This window comes from Propithecus coquereli, unplaced genomic scaffold (assembly GCF_000956105.1).
Source record: "Propithecus coquereli isolate 6110/MARCELLA unplaced genomic scaffold, Pcoq_1.0 Scaffold105, whole genome shotgun sequence".
NCBI classification, from domain to species: domain Eukaryota; kingdom Metazoa; phylum Chordata; class Mammalia; order Primates; family Indriidae; genus Propithecus; species Propithecus coquereli.
Genome location: NW_012134414.1, coordinates 1,069,969 through 1,093,210, shown reverse-complemented (window position 1 = coordinate 1,093,210; position 23,242 = coordinate 1,069,969). Strand labels below are relative to the sequence as shown.

At 35.6% G+C, this 23,242-nt stretch overlaps 1 protein-coding gene across 1 annotated transcript in view; it reads right to left on the bottom strand.

The window, feature by feature from the left end:
• The window catches only part of MORC1 (MORC family CW-type zinc finger 1), a gene marked incomplete at its 3' end in the record, with an annotated part of 186,727 nt that overhangs the window by 76,199 nt on the left and 87,286 nt on the right, over positions 1-23,242 (bottom strand). Inside the window, 1 exon segment of the mRNA XM_012645902.1 lies at positions 21,120-21,274. Within this exon segment, the coding sequence (XP_012501356.1) occupies positions 21,120-21,274 (155 nt within the window).

The window sequence follows — 23,242 nt, the reverse complement described above, 5'->3', positions numbered from 1 at the left end:
AGTGATATGATGAATGAAATCTGTGTTTTATTTTTTCTTGCATTTTCCAAATTACATGCAATATCTTTATAATAAAACCAAAGACACTAACAGTTATAAAAAAAGGTTATACTTTTTTGTTGCAATAAAACATTCTGACACTCTGGGAGGCCGAGGCGGGTGGATTGTTTGAGCTCAGGAGTTCGAAACCAGCCTGAGCAAGAGCGAGACCCCGTCTCTACTAAAAATAGAAAGAAATTAATTGGACAACTAAAAATATATAGAAAAAACTAGCCCGGCATGGTGGCGCATGCCTGTAGTCCCAGCTACCCGGGAGGCTGAGGCAGGAGGATCGCTTGAGCCCAGGAGTTTGAGGTTGCTGTGAGCTAGGCTGACGCCACGGCACTCTAGCCCGGGCAACACAGTGAGACTCTGTCTCAAAAAAAAAAAAAAACATTCTGACATTTAAAGCATTATTTTAAAGTATTCCCAGGATAGACTGTACTGATTAAACTTTAAAGGCCACTCTTAAAATTATTGATACAAATATTTATCATTCCTATCTCACAGCCAGAGTTTTTTTTTTAACCTTTATCTCTGGTTTCCTTCCTTCCAGTCTTCACTGTTTATGCTCTACCCCAATCCCAAATTCTGTACACCCTCCTTGCTTAGAAATAGCAAATATTATGAAGGACCATTAGAGAGTCCTCTTTAAGAGGCTGTGTTATCCTTTGATCTAGCAACTGTACTGCTAGGAATTTTCCCTATATACATAAATGGCCATATATATTATGGCATTGTTTAAATAGTAAAAAATCAGCAATAATGGAAAATCCTATGAATAAAGAACTGACATATTCCATTCCCAAACAACACAACATCAGGCAACTTTTCAAGAGGGAGGTAGAGCTAAATGTAGTGTTGCATCAAGATCTCCGAGATATAGTTTTCATCTTTTTAAAAAAAGGTTTAAAACAGCATCCCTAGTATAATTAATTTTTGTAGTTTTTAAAAAGCATATGCATACAAAATTGTGATGGACATACTTTTTCTGAATGGATACAAAAGAAAGTTTTAATAGTAGATATCTTTAGAGCACAGACAGTTGAGAGGAAGACAAGGGAAAATACTTTTCACTTTTTATTTTTCTTAACACTTCAAATATGTTTACATGTGTGTATATTACCTAAAGTTCCTTTTTTTTTTTAAAGAACCCATGTTTTATTGTTTTGTTCAATATGGAAACCACTAACCAACCATAAGCCACATGTGGCTACTGAATTCTTAAAATGCAACAGATGTAGAATGTTGTCATCACTATATAAATTTCAAAAACTGTGTTCTAAAATATAAATCTTGGAAATATATTAAATAGGGCCAGTTTTGCAACAACTTTAACATACAGCTATGTAATCTGTAAAACCACAAATAAATGACCTTAGACCTTACTTTTCCTGTTAAAATTTATGCTTAGAAAGCTATAGGCCTCTAAGACCAGCAGAGGAGGTACTCAGCCTTGCAAAGGGACATTTTAGTTGGGCTAGGCCGAAAGCACACTTTATCAATTCCTAGGTCTCCCTCACAAAATCTCTAGCTGCTCTTGCCCCAAGTTTTCTTTTGGATTATGCTTTACGGGCTTTCAATTCAGGCTCTCAGTTTTTGCTCTTTGTCCAGTATTTAGTCTTTTTTTTTTTTTGAGACAGAGTCTTACTCTGTTGCCCTGGCTAGAGTGAGTGCTGTGGCATTACCCTAGCTCACAGCAACCTCCAACTCCTGGGCTCAAGCAATCCTACTGCCTCAGCCTCCCAAGTAGCTGGGACTACAGGCATGTGCCACCATGCCCGGCTAATTTTTTTCTATATATTTTTAGTTGTCCAGATAATTTCTTTCTATTTTTTTAGTAGAGACAGGGTCTCGCTCTTGCTCAGGCTGGTCTTAAACTCCTCAGCTCAAACGATCCGCCTGTCTCGGCCTCCCAGAGTGCTAGGATTACAGGTGTGAGCCACCGCACCCGGCCAGTATTTAGTCTTGGTCCATCTCATACTCTACTTCTTTGCACACCAGATCCTAATGTACTACTACTCTCCAGTAGCTGAAAGGGCTCAAGAGGCTTTGCTTCTCTGATTTCCACATTCACTATTTAGTCTTTACTATAACAAGGCAGGGGTATGTTGTAGATCAAAAAACAACCATAGATCTGAATGCTGGCTCTGTCACATACTAGCTGTATAATCATGGGCAAGCCACCCCAGTAAAACCACCAAAAAGCTAAAGCTCAGAGGCTCATATGCACAAGAAGTAAAACAAAGGAAAAGGTACTACACACCAGGTGGAACAGAACAGCATCCCACATGGCAATTCTATCAATCAATGTGAACAGTCTGAGTGCCCCACTGAAGAGACACAGGCTAGCTGAATGGATGAAAAAATACAACCAAAGTATTGCTGTGTCCAGGAAACACATCTAACCCACAAAGACTCATACAGACTCAAGGTGAAGTGATGGGAAAAAATATTCCATGCAAATGGAAACCAAAAGAAAGCAGGTATAGCCATTCTCATAACATATCAAATTGGCTTTAAATCAACAATAGTAAAGAAAGACAAAGATGGTCAGTGTACAATAGTAAAGGGAGAAATCTAACAGAGTGCCCAGATTCATAAAGCAAATCCTACGAGATCTAAGCAGTATTGTAATTACCAAGGATTTCAACATCCCACTGACAGAACTAGACAGATCATCCAAGCAGAAAGTAAATAAACAAACATAGGACTTAAACGAGAATCTAGAACAAATGGGCCTAACAGATATTTACAGAATATTTTACCCCAAAACTACCAAATACACATTCTTCTCATCAGAACATGGAACATTATCCAAGACTAATCATATCTTAGTCCACAAAACATGTTTCGACAAATTAAAATAAAATAGAAATCATACCATGTATCTCCTCAAACCACAGTGGAATAAAACTAGAAATCAACTCCAAGAGAAACACTCAATTTTACACAAAGTCATGGATATTAAACAACCTGCTGCTGAGCGATTATTGGGTCAATAAGATGGAAATCAAAAGATTCCCTGAAATGAATGACAAAGGGCATACAACCTACCAAAATCAATGAGATTCAGCAAAAGCAGTCCTAAGGGGAAAATTCATAGCCTTAAATGTCTACATCAAAAAGACAGAAACATTCCAAATTAACAATGTAATGACATGTCTCAAGAGAGTAGAAAAAGAAAAGCAAACCAAACTCAAAGCCAGCAGAAGAAAAGAAATAACTATTTTTAGTTTTCTTAAACAGAACAACTGCTATCCAACAATTTAGTATCCTGCAAAACTAAGTTTCATAAATGATAGAGAAATGAAGACTTTTCCAGACAAGCAAACACTAATTTGTTAATATGAGTCCTTCCCTACAGAAAATGCTCAAAAGTATACTATACATGGAATAGCACAATAGATACCCACCAGAGTAAAAATATCAGAAAGTTAAACATCACAGCTCTTATAAAACAATAGCACAAGAGGGAAAACAAAACAACAAGGTATCAACCAACATGATGAACAGAACAGCATCCCACATATCCATAATACCACTGAAAGTAAATGATCTCAATTTCCCATGTAAAAGATAGACTGGCTGAATGGATGAAAAAACACAACCTAAGTATATGCCCTCTGCAAAAAACCTAGCTAATGCAGAAGGAGTCACACAGACTCAAGGTAAAAAGATGGAAAAAATATTCTAGACAAATGGAAATGGAAAGTGAGAAAGTATACCCATTCTGATAAAATATATATGATAAAATTTATCTGATAAAATATACCAGATAAAATGCACTTCAAATCAACAATGGTAAAAATGACAAAGATGGTCATTATATAATGGCAAAGGGAGCAATTCACCAAGAAGACATAACAATTCTAAATATTTATGTACCTAACACAGGAGCTCCCATATTCATAAAACAAATTCTACTAGATCTAAGCAAAGAAATAAATAGTAGCATCGTAACTGCCAGGGACTTCAACTCCTCACTGACAGAACTGGACATATCACTGAAGGAGAAAATCAATAAAAGCAAACAATGGACTTAAACAGGACTCTAGAACAAATCAACCTAAAAGATATTTACAGAACATTTTACTGAAAAACTATTGAATATCCTTTCTTTTCATCGGCACTTAGGACATTTTCCAAGATTGATCATATCTTAGGTCACAAAACAAGTTTCAACATATTCAAAAAAATTGATATTATCATGCCATGTACCTTCTCAGACCACAGTGGAATAAAACTAGAAATCAACTCCAAGAGAAACTCTGAAATCTACACAAAGTCACTGAAATTAAACAACCTACTGCTGAATGATCCTTGGATCAATGATGAAATCAAGAAGGAGATAAAAAGATTCCTTGAATTGAATGACAAAGGAGAAATAAGCTTTTGAAATCCATGGGATATAACAAAAGCAATGCAAAAGGGAAAAATTCATAGCCTTAAATGCCTACATCAAAAAGACAGAAATATCACAAATTAATGACCTGATGTCACATCTCAAGGAACTAGAAAAAAAAAGAACAAAATAAACCCAAAGCCAGCTGGAGAAAGGAAATAACGAACTTCAGAGCAGAACTAAACAAAATGTAAGCTAAAAAAAATAAATAAAATACAAAGGATCAATAAAATTAAAAATTAGTTATTTGAAAAGATAAGCAAAATCAATAGAGCACTAACCAGATTAACCAGAAAAAGAAAAGAAAGGACCTAGATAAACTCATCCAGAAACAAAAAAAGATACATTACAACTGATACTGCAGAAATACAAAATATCATCCAAAAATACTATGAAAACCTCCATAAACACAAATGAGAAAACCTAGAGGAAATATATAAATTCCTGGAAACACATAGCTCCCAAGTCTAAATAAGGGAGAAACAGAAAACCTGAACAGATCAATCATGAGCAAGATTTAAGCAAGATTTAAGCAGTAATAAAAATTCTCCCAACGAAAAAAGCCCAGGGCCAGATAGATTTACAGCCAAAATCTATCAGATCTTTAAAGAAGAACTGGTACCTATCCTACAGAAATTATTCCATAATATTAAAAAGGAGAATATCCCTCATAATTCATTCTACTCAGCCAGTATCACACTGATACCAAAGCCAGGAAAGGACACAACAAAAAAAGAAAATTACAAACCAACATCCTTATGAATATCCTTAGATGTAAAAATTTTCAGTGAAATACTAGCAAACCAATTCAACAGCACATCAAGAAGATAATTCACCATGATCAAGTGGGTTTCATTCCAAGAATGCAAGGATGGTTCAATATATGGCAATCAATAAATGCAATCCACCACATAAACAGAAGCAAAAACAAACACCATATGATCCTCTCAAAAGATGCAGAAAAAGCATTCAGTAAAATCCAGCACCACTTCATGATAAAAACCCTCAACGAACTAGGCATAGAAAGAACATGCCTCAAAATAATGAAAGTCATGTATGACAAACTCACAGCCAACATCATACTGAATGAGAAATGTTGGAAAGCATTTGAAATGCTGGAAGAAGATAAGGGTGTGCCTAGTGTCACCAATTCTATTCAACAGTACTGGAAGTCCTAAGCAGAGCCATTAAGCAAGGGAAAGAAATATAGGAATCAGGAAAGAGGAGGTCAAACTATACCTGTTTGTTGATGATACAATGTTATATCCAGAAAACCATAAAGACCCCACCAAAAGACTCCTAGAATTGATAAATAAATTCAGTAAAGTCTCAGGTTATAAAATCAAGATACACAAATCAAGATACACAAGCATTTCCACAGACTAACAATATTCAAGCTGAGAGTCAAATCAAGAACTCAATACCATTTATAACAGCTGCAAAGAAATATACTTACCCAAGGAGGTGAAAGATCTCTTCAAGGAGAACTACAAAACACTGGTGAAAGAAATCATAGATGACATAAACAAACAGAAAAATATCCAATTCTCATGGACTGTAAAAATCAACATTGTTAAAATGTCCATACTGCCCAAAGTGATATATAGATTCAACACAATTCCCATCTAAATACCAATGTCAGTTTTCACAGACCTAGAAAAAACAATCCTAAACTTCATATGAAACCAAAAAAGAACCTGAATAGCCAAAGAAAGCCTAAGGAAAAAGAACAAATCTGGAGGGATCACATTTACCTGACTTTAAATTATACGACAAGGTGATAGTAACCAAAACAGTATGGTACTGGTATAAAGGTAGACACATAGACCAATGGAACAAAATAGAGAACCCAGAAATAGCTACAACCAATTAATTGTTGACAAAGCAGACAAAAATATACACTGGGGTAAGAACACCCTAGTCAATAAATGGTACTGGGAAAATTGCATAGTCACCTGCAGAAGAATGAAACTAGACCCCTTTCTCTCAGTATGTACAAAAATTAATTCAAGATGGATAAAAGACTTAAATATAAGGCATGAAACCATAAAAATCCTAGGAGAAAATATAGGAAAAACTCTTCTAAACATTATCCTAGGCAAAGAATTTATGAGTAAGACCCCAAAGTCAAATATAGCAACTACACAAATAAATAAATGGGACTTAATAAAATTAGAAAGCTTCCACACAGCAAAGGAAATAATCAGTAGAATTAATAGACAACCTACAGAATGGGAGAAAATACTTGCAAACTATACATGTGACAAAGGGCTAATATTCAGAATGTACAAAGAACACATATAAATCAGCAAGGAAAAAAAACATCAAAAAGGGGGCAAATGAAATGAACACAAGTTTTTCAAAAGAAGAAAGACAAATGGCCAACAAATATATGAAGAAATGCTCCATTATCACTAATCATCAAGCAAATGCAAATTAAAACCACAATGAGATACCACCTCACCACTGTCAGAATGGCCGTTATTAAAAAGTCAAAAAATAATAGATGTTGGCATGGACACAGACAGAAAGGGATACTTATATATTGTTGGTGGGACTACAAATTAGTACGACCTCTATGGAAAACAGTATGGAGATTCCTCAAAGAAATAAATACAGACTTACCATTTGATCTAGTAGTCCCACTGCTAAGTATCTATCCAAAGAAGTTATTTTATCAAAAATACACTTGTAGGTGAATGTTTATAACAGCACAATTCACAACTGCAAAGATATGAAATCAACCTAAGTGCCCATCAATTCATGAGTGGATAGAGAAAATGTGGTATATACATACCACGGAGTAATACTCAACCATAAAAAGGAAAGAAATAATGTCTTTTGTAGCAACCTGGATGGAACTAGAGACCATCATCATAAGTGAAGTATCTCAGGAGTAGAAAAACAAATACTCACATGTTCTCACTAATAATTTGGAGCTAAACAAGGGGTGCACATGGGCACAAAGAGATGTAAAAGACATTAGCAACCAAGAAGTGGGGAGGATGGGAGGGTATGAGGGATAAAAACTTAAATATCAGGTATAATGAACACTATTTGGAAGATGGGCACATTAAAAACTCTGACTTAAGCATTTTACAAGATATCCATGTAACAAGAACATTTGTACTCCCTTAATATTTTGAAATTTAAAAAAGAGATACAAAACTTCTCAACAAAATACTAGTGAACTGAATTCAGCAACATATTCAAAGGATTATATCTCATGACCAAGTGGAATTTATTTCTGGTTCAACATGCAAAAATCAAGGTAATAGACCACATTAAGAGAATGAAGACCAAAAAAACCTACATGATCACCTTAACTGAGGTAGAAAAATTATGTGATTAAATTTAGATTAGGACTAGAAGAAAATTAGTTCAACACAGTAAAAGCCGTATATGAAAAATCCACGGTGAATATCATACTCAATGGTGAAAAACTGAAAGATTTTTCTCTCAGATCAGGAACAAGGCAAAGATTCCCATTTTCACCACTTCTATTCAACATAGTACTAGAAGTCTTAGTGATTAGGCAAGAAAAAGAACAACAGGCATCCAAATTAGAAATGAAGAGGTAAAATTATCTCTCTTCACAAATTATATGATCTTATATGTAGAATACCCTAAATATGTCACACAATTTTTTTAAAAAACTTGTTAGAATAAATAAATTCAGCAAAGCAGCAGGACACAAAGTAAACACACAAAATTCAAGTTGTATTTCTATATGCTAACAATGAACAATCTGAAAAGAAAATTAAGATAACAATTCCAGTTAAAAAGGCACCAAAAATAATAAAATACTTAGAATTTAACTTAACCAAAAAGGTGAAGGACTTATACAATGAAAACTATAAAATATTTCTGAAAGAAATTGAAGAAGACATTACTAAAAAAGTATCTCATGTTCATAAACTGGAAGACTTGATATTGTTAAGATGTCAATACTACTCAAAGCGATCTTCAGATTTAATGCAATCCTCATGAAAATTTCAATGTCATTCTTTTTGCAGAAATAGAAAAACTCATCCTAATCTTCATATGGAATCTAAAAGAACCCTGAATAGCCAAAAAACCAAAAAAAAAAAAAAATACTGAAAAATAATAACAAAGCTGAAGAACTCACACTTCCTAATTTCCAAACTGACTACAGTAATTTAAACAGTGTGGCACTGACATAAAGACAGACATATAGACCAATAGATAGAGAATCTAGAAATAAACGTCTACATGGTCAAATATGGACAAATCATTTTTGACAAGGATGTCCAGACCATTCAATGGAGAAAAGACAGTATTTTCTGGGAAAACCAGATATCCACATGCAAAAGAATGAAGCTGGACCCTTACCTAACACCATGTGCAAAAATTTAAGTCAAATTTAATCTGTAAGCTAAATTTAAGATCTAAAACTATAAAACTTGTAGAGAATCAGCTTTGGAGCAAAAGCTTCATGACACTGAATTTGGCAATGATTTCTTGGATACAACATCAAAGGCACAGACAACAAAAGAAAAAAATTGACAAACTGATACTCATGAAAATAAAAAGAATAATTGTTCATAAACACATCCACTATAAATATAGTAAAAAGGTATCCCATGCAATGGGAGAAAATATTTGCAAGTCATATATCTAATAAGAGATTAATATCCGGAATATATGGAGAAATAAAAAAAACTCAAGAACAAAAAATCCAATTCAACACTTCTCCAAAGAAAATATACAAATGGCCAATAAGTCCATAAAAAAAAATACTCAAAGCTGGTTCCAGTGGTTCACACCTGTAATCCTAGCACTCTGGGAGGCCGAGGTGGGAGGATCACTTGAGGCCAAGAGTTTGAGACCAGCCTGGACAACATAGTGAGACCTCACCCTCTACAAAAAGTTAGCTGGGAGTGGTGGCACATGCCTATAGTCCTGATGCTCACAAGGATGAGGTGAGAGGATCTCCTGGCCCAAGAGTTCAAGGCTGCAGTGAGTTATGACCATGTCGCTGAAGTACAGCTTGGGCAATATAGCAAGACCTGTCACTACAAAAAAAAAGAAAGAAATGTACACCATCCTTGGAGACTGAATATTTTGTTAAAATTTTAAAAAGATGCTCAATATCACTAATCATTAGAGAAATGCAAATCAAAAGTACAATGACCACTTCTTCACACCTATTAGAATGGCTACTATTAAAAAAAATAGTAAGTGTTAGCAAAGATGTGAAGAAACTGGAACCCCTACACATTGTTGGTGGGAATGTAAAATGGTGAAGCCACTGTGAAAAGAGTATGATGGTTCCTCAAAAAATTAAAAATAGAATTAACACATTATCCAACAATTCCACTTCTGGGTATACCTTCAAAAGAACTTACAGCAGGGTCTCAATTTTCGGAAGACAACATATAAATGGTCAACAGGTATAGGAAAAAAATGTTCAACATGACTAAGCATCAAGGAAATGCAAATTAAAACCTCAATGAGATATCGCCTCACACCTGTTGGTATGGCTACTATCGAAGAGAAAAAAGATAAGTGTAGGTGAAGATGTAGAAAAAACGGAACCCTCACACACTGCTGGTGGGAATGTTAATTAGTACAGCCATTATGAAAACAGTATGGAGATTTCCTCAAAAAATTAAAAATAGAACTACCATATGATACAGCAATCCCACTTCTGGGTATATATTCAAAGAAAATAAAATCAGTATGTCAAAGAGATATCTGCACTCCCATGTTCACTACAGCACTATTTACAATGGCTAAGATATGGAAGCAACCTAAGTGTCCATCAATGCATGAAGGGTTTCAGAACATGTAGTATTCATACACAATGAAATACTATTCCGCCTTTAAAAAGAAGTAAATCCTGTCATTTGCAGCAACATGGATGAACCTAGAGGACATTAAGTTAACTGAAATAAGTCGGGCACAGAAAGAAAAATGCTGCATATCTAACTTACATGTGGAATCCTAAAAAACAGAATTCATAGAAGCAGAGAGAAGAATGCTGGTTACCAGAGACTGGGGAAGGGTTTTGGACAGATGCTGGTCAAAGGATACAAAATTTCAGTTAGACAGGATGAATAAGTTGAACAGATCTATTGTATATCATAGTGACTAACTAATAATATATTATTTACTTGAAAATTGCTTTAAAAAAGAGAGGGTCTCAGAAAAATTTATACAACCATGTTCATAGTAACATTCACTATAGCTCAAACATGGAAGCAATCCAAATGTCCATCGACAGATAAATGGATAAGCAAAACGTGGTAAATACATACAATGGAATATTATTCAGCCTTAAAACAGAAGAAAATTCTGACATAGGCTACAACATGGATGAACCTTGAGGATATTTTGTTAAGTGAAATAAACCACTTACAAAAAGACAAACGCTACATGGTTCCACTCATCTGAGGTAATTAGAGTAGTCAAAATCATAGAGATAGAAAGTAAAGTGGTGATTGCCAGGGGATGGAGGGAGAGGGGAATGGCGTTATTGTTCTGGGGTATACGGTTTTAGTTTGGCAAGATGAAAAGAATTTTGGAGATGGATGGTGGTGATGGTTGTACAACCATATGAATGTACTTAATGTCAGTGAACTGCGCACTTAAAAATGATTAAGATGATAAATTTTATGTGTATTTTACCACAATAAAAAAATGGGAGGAAAAAAAAACCACTATAGAGCCCTGCAGAAATTTAAGTTGTTGCTATATTGTACCTGCCCTCTCTAAATGTTACTTCCCCATGAAGGCCACACCTTTCCAAAGGAACTGTGCTTTATAACTCTACATGTCCTCAACTTGCAGCTCAGTATCCCGCACCTAATAAGCCCTCAAAAAACGTTGCTGCTGTTGTTCCTGACAAAACACCTCATTAATGTGTTGTCTGGGATCAAATGAAGGTGAAATAATTTCTTTTCCTGAAAACATTAACTAAAACAGTTAATACAACACAGCTTACTTGTAAGATGATTATCAACTGTGATCTCCAACACAAACATTTTAAAAGTGGTAAAACTACTAGGCTGTTAAGAACATAAGCACACATTCCTTAAGGGTGGAGTAATCTTCTCCCTCCCTGCTCTGTGATCACACTACTCTTAAACACTTACATATTATATTTTAATTCACTTTATGCCTATTTCCCCTCTGGATAGTAAAATCCTTGAAGACAGTGGCTATGCTTAGAATCTTGTTTACAGTAGCTGACACACAGTGCTTAATGTTTACTTAAAGGACTAAATGCTCCTAAAGAACTACTGCCTATTAAAGGCAGAAATGGAAAATTTACTAGCCCAAATATCTGAAGACCAGACCTGATAGAAGACATTACAACATATAAGGCAGACAACAGGGCAAAGAAATCAACCAAAATTTTTTGTTTTTTATTCTGGGGATCAGAAGTGTAGTTTTTGCTAACTGCCAATGGAACCTTGACTATTTTCCTTCAGATAGAAGATATTCCAACATGCACAACTTGCATTTGTGCTTGTGGTATCATTATAACAAGTTTTCCATGGAGTGGATCCTGAAGGTTAGGTAAATGCTTCAGCTGATAAGATGACCAGAGGCAAGGCAGTGGGAGGAAACATACCACATCAGTTTCTATTTTCTTTTATATGTTACTTAGTCCATAGAGATTTACACAGTTGTCTTCACTTTCTTTCTCTTCAAAATCTATATATCCCAAAATGATAGTGATGATTGAAAGGTATACATTTACTGACATTTTCCAAACTGCATGTGCAGGGCACTACAGGCTGAGAGTTTGCATTTATAAAAATTCTTGTCTACCCTACTCTGGCAAGAAATGGTAAAACTAATAACAATAATAATTTATTGTTTTAGGTTGGCCTTCACTAACAGAGTAGTATTTTTAACATTTTTAATATATGGTTTTAATAACTGATGTTTGTGTTAATGTGTCTTAATGGTTTTAAAATTACCCTTTCACCTAGAAGTGAATTAAGAACAGTGAAATTTCGAAACTTGAAAAAGTAATCAACTTTTTAAATGTATTTTAAATATTTCTATCCACCTATGAAGAGTCATGCAGATGACCCAAAATTTATTAATTCCAACATTTATTAATTCCAAAATTATGTTATTAACATGCTCAAGATAAGCTGATTCAAAAATTCAGTTTACTACTGTGAAAAATAAATGGCTGAAAACACACAGCTAATATTCAAAAGTATAACATAATATATATCTTAAGACTTTTGTTTGAAGAACAAGCTTATTAAATTAATAAGATAATCTGGAATTAATGCACACAATTAAAGTCTCAATTTCTAGAACAAGTTCTTTGAGAAAAAACTATGCAAGGTTAATTTACTGCTAGCTATGGATGGAATACTTTATTCAGTAGATTCCTAATGGTCACATTAATCTGATTAATTTTTCATGACTTCTTAAGATGAGGAAAAAATCATGGGAAATACTACAATAACTTATTAAAAATTTTCCAAAAATCATAACTAAAAGAGTAGTTTTCACAGTTATATTTTGCCTCTTAAAAACAGGAGAAATGTGACATCCTCTTAGATTTCAGTTTCGTATCTGTCCATAGAATGCACGATGACATCAAGGAATCAATTAGCCAAGGAGAGAAGCAATCCAATTCAATAGTAAACTACGAAAGCAGTCTCATGTTATGGGCACAGTCAGTAGCAGAAGCATGTGGCAGCTGCTATCAGGACATTTTCATTTCTCCACTCTACTGTAAGCATAGCAGGCTCCACTAAAAATCTCCAGGAGTCTGCAGAGTTGGTCCAGCTCACTGTAAATGTCAACCTCATCATTTCACCTGGCAATGTAGCACCATTTTCTCCAGTTCCCTGTCAGTGGTTACCCACCTTCTTAAGTATGACGACCTCCTTAAGGTGCAAAAAATTTCAGACCACCCCCCGCTTTAGAAAATATAATGATAACAAAAAAACTACAAATAACACTTCCGAATAATTTCATATTTTACTACAACAACATCTACATACATTTGAAAATTTGCAGCTTATATGTGTATAAGGCATGAAGCCATTTTAGACAATTACTGGTAGACTCAGGAAGTCAAGCACTCCCTGGCATACTCTGAGATCCCCTGGGGCATCTTGGCTCCCAATCTGGAACCACGTCATCCCGTGTATGGACACCAGGAGGGAGCAGATTAGTGGCCTCATTATGGCAAACCTTCAAAAACAACACTGAGGAAAATTATGCTTTATCTGGTTCTTTCCTCAGGAAGAAGTAACTTTTACTTTCTTTTTTTAGGTTAAATTTTTATTTAGTCATGGTCATTGCTTTCCTTTGGATATATTCCAATTTCTTTCTAAAGTATGGAAATCAAAACTAGACATAAAAATTGATCTAAAGTGTATTAATAAAGAATTCTGTTATCTTGGGCAATATAGCCTAGTCAGCTACTTATGTCTGCCTGATACCTGGGTTAGGATAGACTGTCTTTCTATCAGGACTCTTCTTACACTAGTCAAGACATACACGAAACCTGTTGACTAACTTAATGCTCTTAAAAGCCTGAAGATTCATATTTGATTTATTAATATAATTTATATATAAATAATATATATAAGTAATAATATTATTAATATAATTTATGCTTAATTCTAATGAATACATTATTTTATTTTTTATGGATTGGAAGAGTTAATATTCTTAAAATAAATTTTGTGTATATTTAATGTATACAACATGATGTTATGGGATACAAACATAGTAAAAAGATTACTATAGTGAAGCAAATAAACATATCCATCATCTCACATGGTTACCATTTTTTTGTTTTGTTTTTGTGGCAAGAGTAGCTAAAATTTAGTCATTTAGTGTAAATCCCATATACAGTACAATTTTTTTGTTTTTTACTGCAAAGATGCATTGTGAGCTGCTTTATTACAGTGAATTAAACCATTTAACAATCTGTGAACTTTGTAAGCAAGTGTTTAAAATATGATTTTCAAAGATGTTCCTTATCATTGTGACTAAAGCCATAAGGCAAAGAGTTTACATATACATGTTTAAAAAATGAATCTCAGCATGTTACTTTAAAGATGCATTGTGAGCTGCTTTATTACAGTGAATTGAACTATTTACCAAACTGTGAACTCCCATATACATTTTATTACCTATAGTCCTCATGTTGTACATTAGATCTCTGATTGCACTGTTTTAAATTCAGAGTCATTAAATACAACTTACTCTTCTTTACTAAAGTACACATAACCAGGCTGATGAGGAGAGTTTTGAGGTCTTGTTTTAGGTATGGCAGGGAAAAATCAAACTATAAGAATCAAATTGTATTGAATGGCAGACAAAACAAGGGTGCTAGACTTTTTAGCATTTTATTTGCAATATGGGTGAGATCTTCTGAGATATTTTAGCAAGAAACTTTATTGTAAATGTAAAAAAGTCATTATCATGATAATACAAGTACAATCAGAGAGAAAAGGAAGCATAAATGTCAACAATAATAATTCCAATTACCAGGCAAAAGCAGTGTAAATGGATAAAATCTAAGCATGTGATTTTTTTTCAATAGTCAATCCAATGAACTCTTGAGCCATCCTGTTGTTTGCTGGGACCTGACGTGAAGTAATGATTTTAAACAAAGTATACATGTATGCCATATAAATCAATTAGGCAAAATGTCAACATCATATTTTAATGTATTCATTGTGCCTCTAATTCTTCTCACATCAAGCTTTTATCCAAAGCAATTTCTTAGCAGTATGGAGTTCTGCTGCTTCTGTCAAATGGTAAAATTACCAACATGGGTAACCAAATAGTAGATGGAAAGAAGTTTTTCTCTATATTAAGTACTAGAGCTAATAAAGGAAGGAAATAGGACAGAATATCATTTTTTGGAAGTTCTAGGGGATCTGAGCATTGATTGATCATTAACTGCTAATATCATTAAAAGAGAGGCAATCAACCTCCTGATGGAAGAACATACTACCACCTAGGAAGCATCTTGACAAAAACCCATTTGAATCTGATTAAACTGCTAGTCTATATTCTACCAATTTACAAAAAAAAATAAACAAACAGAATGAAAGAACCTGTTAAACTACACCCAATAACGCACTGAGTAAAATCTAGACTATGTGAAAAACAGTTCACAAATAGGAGAAACAAGGTTGAGGGGAAAGGAGAGGGAAGAGGATAGAAAGAGGGGGCCCTATGTATTGTATCATGATATAAGATAATCAGAAATATGAGCAACAGACTATATATTTTATATTATGGAGGTACTGATAATTTTTTAGGTGTGATATTTATACTGTGATTTTTAAGGAACACTTACTTTTAGAAACACACGTCAAAATACTTACGGACATAATTATACAGTGTCTGGAATTGCCTTCATAATCCAACTGTGGGGGAGTAAGTGGGCAAATGGATGAAACCAGTTCACCCAGTTGATAATTGTTAAAGATGGATAATAGGTTTACAGGGTTTGATTATAATAATCTCTTTAATTCTAATTTTGAAATTTCCCATATGTATTAGTTTGCTAGGGCTGCTGTAACAAAATACCACAGACAGGGAGGCTTAAACAACAAACATGTATTTTCTCACTATTCTGGAGGCTGGCTGGCAGGCTTGGTTTCTTCTGAGGCTTTTCTACTTTGCTTGCAGATGGCCACATTCTTGTTTTGTCCTCACATGGTCTTTCCTTTGTGTGTACCCACACCTGGTGTCTCTTTGTGTGTCCAAGTTTCTTCTTCTTATGAGGACACTAGTCAGACTGGATTAGGGCCCACCCTAATGACTCCATTTTAACTTAATTATCTCTTTAAAGGCCCGATCTCCAAATACGGTCACATTCTTAGCTACTAGGAGTTAGGGCTTCAGTGTATGAACTTGAAAGGGACAAAATTTAGCCCACAACATGATGATAAATTTAAAGGTAAAACATAAAACATAATATTTATAATTTAATATCTTAAAATAAAAACATAAAGTTATGGAACTTCAAAAGCTGAATTAAAAAAGGGTAAGAATTATTTCTCAGTCTACATCTTCAAATAAACTTGTCTCATATTCTCACCTTTTAATATTTACCTAAGCCTCCTCACTCAATGTGTATCCCTAGCAGAGATGTTATTAATATATTTCATTTTTCTTGTAGTGCCTTTCTGAGATTTTAGAGACTAAAAGTACATCAAAAGGGAAACAATTTTGTGGTGAGCAGCCAGCTATGTCCAGGTATAAGAGCATTATCTCTTTTTCAAGAAAATATTCATCTAACAAATATTATTCTTCACTTTCAAAATTATGCACAAACAGGGAAATCGATACGAGTTAGGAGACAACACGATTAGGAAAAGTTGCAATTGTTTAATTATCCTCACCCAGTGCCCCAAACACCCATTTTCACCGCGGTAGAGTTCACCAGTGGAGCCACAGTGCTTTATTTTCCTGTCCTATGTGACATTTACACGAAACCACAGAGAAAATACTAGCCAGACTTCACATAAATCTGGAGATATAACACATTTCATAGAAGTCAGCATCAGATTCAAAGGAAGGACCTGACAACCTGAAAGAATGGAGTCTGATAAGTTGATAAAATTTATCAAGGATAGGGCCGGGTACTGTGGCTCATGCCTGTAATCCTAGCACTCTGGGAGGTCGATGCCAGTGGATCGTTTGTGCTCAGGAGTTCGAGACCAGCCTGAGCAAGAGCGAGACCCTGTCTCTACTAAAAATAGAAAGAAATTAGCTGGACAACTAAAAATATATAGAAAAACTTAGTCGGGCATGGTGGCGCATGCCTGTAGTCCCAGCTCCTCAGGAGGCTGAGGCAGGAGGATGGCTTGAGCCCAGGAGTTTGAGGTTGCTGTGAGCTAGGCTGACGCCACAGCACTCTAGCCAGGGCAACAGAGCCAGACTCTGTCAAAAAAAAAAAAAAAAAAAAAAAGACACTAAGTATCAATATGCGCTTACTGAAAGTTAATACATTATTAGGCTGCACCAACAGGATTATAACAACTCAAAGAAAGATGATGATCCTATTTCAATTAAGGCTGTTCAAGTTTCATCCTGAATATTTCGTTTCTAGGTGATACGATACTACAATGGTGAATATATTTAATACCATGTTGAATGAAGAATAGTGATAAAACTTGAAAATGTTAGTCAAGATAAAACAAGACTGAGGAAAGATATAATCTTGTCTTTAAATATCTGGAGGGCTGTCATTTGGAAAAGCTTTAGGCCTATCCTCCATGGGCCCAAGCAGTAAGAACTAAGTAGGCCCGGCCAACTTCTCCTCATCCTTTAGGAAATATCACTTCCTCAGGGAGGCCTTCCCTAGTCTACAGGCTTGTGAGCTCCCAGCCACTGGCTTCTGCAGCTTTCATTCTTCTCTGTTGGGCACCAATCATGTTTTTGTTTGTCAAATTATGTTAGCCTATATCCTAGTCCATTCGGGTTGCTATAACAAAATACCATAAACTGGATGGCTTATAAACAACAGAAATTTATTTCTCACAGTTCCAGACAGTAGGAAGTCCAAGATCAAGGCACTGGCGGAGTCAGAGTCTGGTGAGGGCTCGCTTCCTGGTTCACAGATGGGTGTCTTCTCACTCTAACCTCATGTGGTGGAAGGGGCGAGGGCCTCTTTTGGGCCTCCTTTATAAATACACTAATCCCAATCACAAAGGCTCTGCTCTTATAACCTAATCACCCCCAAAGGTCCCACCTCATCTCAGGGGTTAGAATTTCAACATATGAATTTTGACAGGACACAAACACTCAGACCATAGCATCCTGCTAGATTGTAAGTTCCCAGAGAGGACAGACCCCGTCTGATTTGTTAGTCCTAGAACACTCATACCTAGCACAGTTGAATGAATTAAAAACACATGAGAAGTAGATTTGGATTTAATATGAAGACGTATTTTTTAATAGAGTTGTGCAGAGATGCATAGGCTGCCTCAAGAGGTAGCAATTGTCCTTTCATGGGAGGCCCTCATTTAGGCTTAAAATGGCAGTGAGGCAGAGGAGATTAAAGGTGACTGGACTAATGATTTTTAGCCTCCCTGCCAACTGAGGAACTATGATTTGAATTCTGTTGTGAAAGGTTAGCCTTATTACACCATATATTTTGTTTTATCACATCAGTTCAATTCTGAAACATTTTGGAAAAGTTTAGTAATAAATTTCTACATAATTATTCCTGTTGAAACTCAAATATTATTTGATGTTTTTCCCCATATTTTCTTTCTCCTTCTCTCCTTGCTCCCCAAAGCTGATGATTAGTATTTCCATTTTATTGTAAGGAACACAAAACTTCAGAAAACACAATAGCAGACAGTGAGGTGAGGTCAGACTCACCACAGGAAAAATATTTCTGGGATTCTTGCATCAACTGTGTCAAAAGTAAATGCAGATTTGATAAATGACACAAAGTCATTAACTCTCCACTTCTGCTGATTCAATTTTTATAAGGGCCCAATTTTCATAAAAACACATCAGATTTTTAGCAAATACAAAGATTGCATCTTTTATTTATAAGGCAAAAAAATCTACCCAAACACTTTTCACTAAAAATGTGTGCCCTGCAATACTGGCTTTCAGAGTATTAGTCAAGTATTATCTAACTTTGGTTATTCCTGTGGGAATTAATAAGTAAAGACCTTAAAGGTCAAGCTCCTTAGAAGTTACTGAGATATCAGTTCTGATCTTGATGACTTGATTTAGTTTGAAGTCTGGGATGAAGTTTATGAACAGATTTATGAACAAATACACAACATGCTTGCTATCCTTCCTCCATCCCCTGCCTTCCTTTTGAGGAACATCCTTTGTGAGCGTGTCCTCTAGCCCTAAATCAATTCATAGGACAATTATGGAATTAGGAAAACAATATGTTCTTAACCAGTAATAATAAAAATAACTACATAACATTTATTTTGAACTCTATTACATCCATTGGGAAGGTAGCTAGGTAACTAGGATGGAGGCATTACGTAAAGTGGGACGGGGGCACTGGCAATTGATACCCTAGAGTTAAAAGTACAATTGTTGGGAGGGAGCCCACACACCAGGCAAAGGAGCGTAGGGAAAGCTCCACCCACAAATAGGACTGAGATGGCTCTCCTAAATGTGGGCTGGATGTAAGTAATTTCTATGACTTTTAAACTTAATGCCCACCTCTTTCAGAGGACTTAATTCCTTGTTCTAAGGATGAGCAAGACAAGGAAAAGATTACAGAGAAGATATGAGCAGAATGGGAACTTTCACAATTTTCAAATGCTTAACATCTTCCTTTTGTATTATGTCATGCTAGGATTTAAAGACCAAGGAGTAGCCATTTGATTTATACTGTACTCTGTTTATATTTATGTTTATATTTATACCTTTCTATGTTTTCTACAAACATACAAACCCTGCCAAATAATGTAATCATTTCTATGTTTAATGTAACTTCAAATATGTCTCTGAAAAAAAAAAAAAAGACCTGTGATAAAAGTATGCCCATCCTAAGAAAAATTACATGGGTATATACCCTTCAGAGCAGGGCTTCTCAAACTTGAATGTATATACGGTAATCACCTGGAGGTCTTGTGAAATGCAGATTTTAGTTCAATATGTCTCAGGTGGGCTCTGAGAGCCTGCATTTCTAACAAGCTCCAGGTGATGCCTATGCTACTGGTCCACAGGCCACATTCTGAGTAGGTTATAGATCATGATGTGAAAATCCAGCTTTGACCGGAAATCTGTCCCCTCAACTTCATTCCTCCATTTACTTTTTTCCTCTGAGTTCCTACACTTTTCCCTGTTTCACTGGTGAGAAAATCTTAGGTCCAAGCAGGGTGAGCACAAAAGAAAAGAAAATATTCTAAAATTACAACGTCAAGTGGAGCAGTAAGATTTTAACGTGTCTCAAGGGTAGATACATATTTTTTGATATGCATGAATTATACATACTTCATGCAAATCATTGAACAAATACATGGTAGCCTGTCTATTTCTTTTCACAAATGAAGCCCGATGTCTGCATAACTTAAGAAAAAGTTTATTTAATTACTGCATGGCACACCATCTCATCGTTAAGGTATCTCTGGGACTGAGGTGATTTGAATAAAGTCAAATTTTCCAGATAACTGAAGTTTATCTTTTTACATTTACAAACATGTTTATTTTAGTGATTTTTTAATTGAACTCTTTCTGGAAATAATATACTCAAGAATTGTGAAATATACCAAACAAAGCTTATCATATCTACGGTTACCCAAGATCAATAGTTATTATTCCATGGCATGATATAACACTGCTATAAGAGCTACTAAGGTCTAGGTGAGACTGTGCTTTTACTCAACAGAGTGTCAGAGTCCGTCCTCTGAGGGTTTTTCAGTCTATTTGTAGCAACCTTCTGCTTCCTTCCTCCGTGGTCAGCTGCCACTTCACAGTGCTCCCTGATCGCCCTCTCCTTACAATTTCTAATCTGCTGCTTTATTTTTCATATGATACCCAAGGAAATATCCTGAAACTGGCATCTTTCTCACTTATCCTATGTTTCTAAAGCAGGAACCCCTTTTCGGGGTTTTGGGTACTTGTTACCTAAATCGACGTAATCATTTTAGCTTAAATAAACCACACAAGTTGATCCTTCTGTAAGTATCTCTTACTATGATTATTGAATACTCACTGATCCCGGTGTCCTTACAGTACTGGACCAAGCACTGTCCCATGACTTTTAGTAGATGATTATATTCTTGGACATTGAGAAATTCCTGTTTATTATGGGATGGTTCCATGATCTCCAAGGGTATATTAACAATTCCAACCACACCTGCACCAAGTCTGAGGGAATAAATGCATATATAAATTTTGTAAAATTTGGCTATAGAATAAAAAATCAAATGTATTCTGGTCATTTGAAATTAATTTTTCAAAAATAAATTCAATTTACTTGGTCTGGACCATGTCAAAATTTAATGAGTATCCAATCTTGTTATCATCAATCTATGGTAATCCCAAGTGTGTTTGGTCCCATAATGTAAAAGCACTTTAGCACATCATTTCTGAATATGACTGCTTTTTCCGAACCTATCACCTTACATGGGGAGTCAGGGAAGGTGGGATGGAGAAGCCTTTTAGCATTAAACACCAGTAATGGTGCCTTACCGCAATAAACTGGCATAATCCTTTAAATGATACTGGCCAGAAAGTCTCCTTCTTTTTCCTCATTTCATCTGTCAGGTTGGATTTCTCCTCATTATTGCAGAGGACCACGAGGTGCTCCATGAATTCCACTAAGGGACCATAAGGGTTGGGTTACCCCAGAGGGTAACAGGTATCTGACTCTATTTTTTTTTGTTCACTTTCTTAGTGGCATGTGATGCACATAGCTGGGGCATTCTGCTTGGTGATATAACCTGTTTTGGGAAAGAGTGTCCAGTTGCCTAAGCCTTCAGGGCTCCCCACTTGTCATTGCACACATGTCAAGCCTTCTGAATTTGGGACCCTGCTTGTCATGTTTTTCACCACTTTCCTCTTCCAACCTGATTTCCCTTCCCTATTCATTCTGTAAGTCTAAATTTGGGCACCACTTCTTCCAGGAAGCCTGACTTGACTTCCCCAGTTTGCTTTACTGCCCCTTCTAACTACTCTTTTTGCATCTGATGCTCACCTCTAACATAGTATTCATTCATTCATTCATTCAAGCTCAGCACTAGGCCCCTGTTCCATGAACTAGGAATACAGTGATAAACCAGAAAGACAAGGTCCCTGGTTTTGAAGTTTCTCTTGTACTGAACAGTGACAGTCAAGAACCTAAAATCAGGTAAATGTACAAGAGCATTTCAGATGATCAGTGGTATAAGGAACGTAACACAGGTGCTGTAATACTTAAAGAGTGACAGGTGGGTGGGGTAAGGGCAAGGGCCAATTTTAATTAGACAGTCAGGGAAGACTTTCCTGTGGAGAGGACTTTAGGCTCGTGGCTGAATGGCATGCTAGGGCCAGCAATAAGAAGATCTGAGGACAGAATGTTCAAGGCTGAGGGAATTCCAAGTGCCAAAGCCATAACACAGGAATGAGGTTAGGTCTGAGGAACAGGAAATGCAGAAAGGGTAGGATATGGGCAGGGACGTGGGAGTCCCAGTGCCAGGCAGAGGCCAGATCTAAGACCGTGGTAAGTAGTTCTATTCTAAATGCATGGGGGTTTTAAGCAAGAGTCAACTAACTTAGGTTTTAGAAGATCATTTTTGCTGTTTTCCCACAACATAAAAAATATGCATTTATATGCTCGTCCCTTTCACTGCACTATAAATTCCTTAGCAAAAGGTAGTAGGTCTTGACCATTTTGTCTGCAGAGCTTTGTACGGTGCCTGGCACACTGGCACATGATACTGCAATGTAAGTGCTTGCTGAATGGACAACGAATGAATTGCTAATTCCTTCGGATTGAGGAAGCAAGATAATAAATGCTCCCCTGACCCATTCTACTGGTCACAGTTATCTTGTCTGACTCTGTCCTTTTCTGTTTGTCCCTTCAGGACTCCACGTAATTGATGAAAGCAGGTTGTAGAATTTCAGAACATTGGGAAAGCAACAGAATGTATTATTCTAGAATCCAAATAGGCTGGAGAGTTTTAATAATATATGCTTATGCAGGTAACTGGCAAGAGCTCATATATATAGGGGCTGCACAAAACATTAACTGGATTGCTTTACAAGACGATAGATTTTTCTTTTCTTTCTTTTCTAAAATTTTAAAAATATGATTGCATTATATTTAAATTGATAAAACATTAAAAATTTAACCTC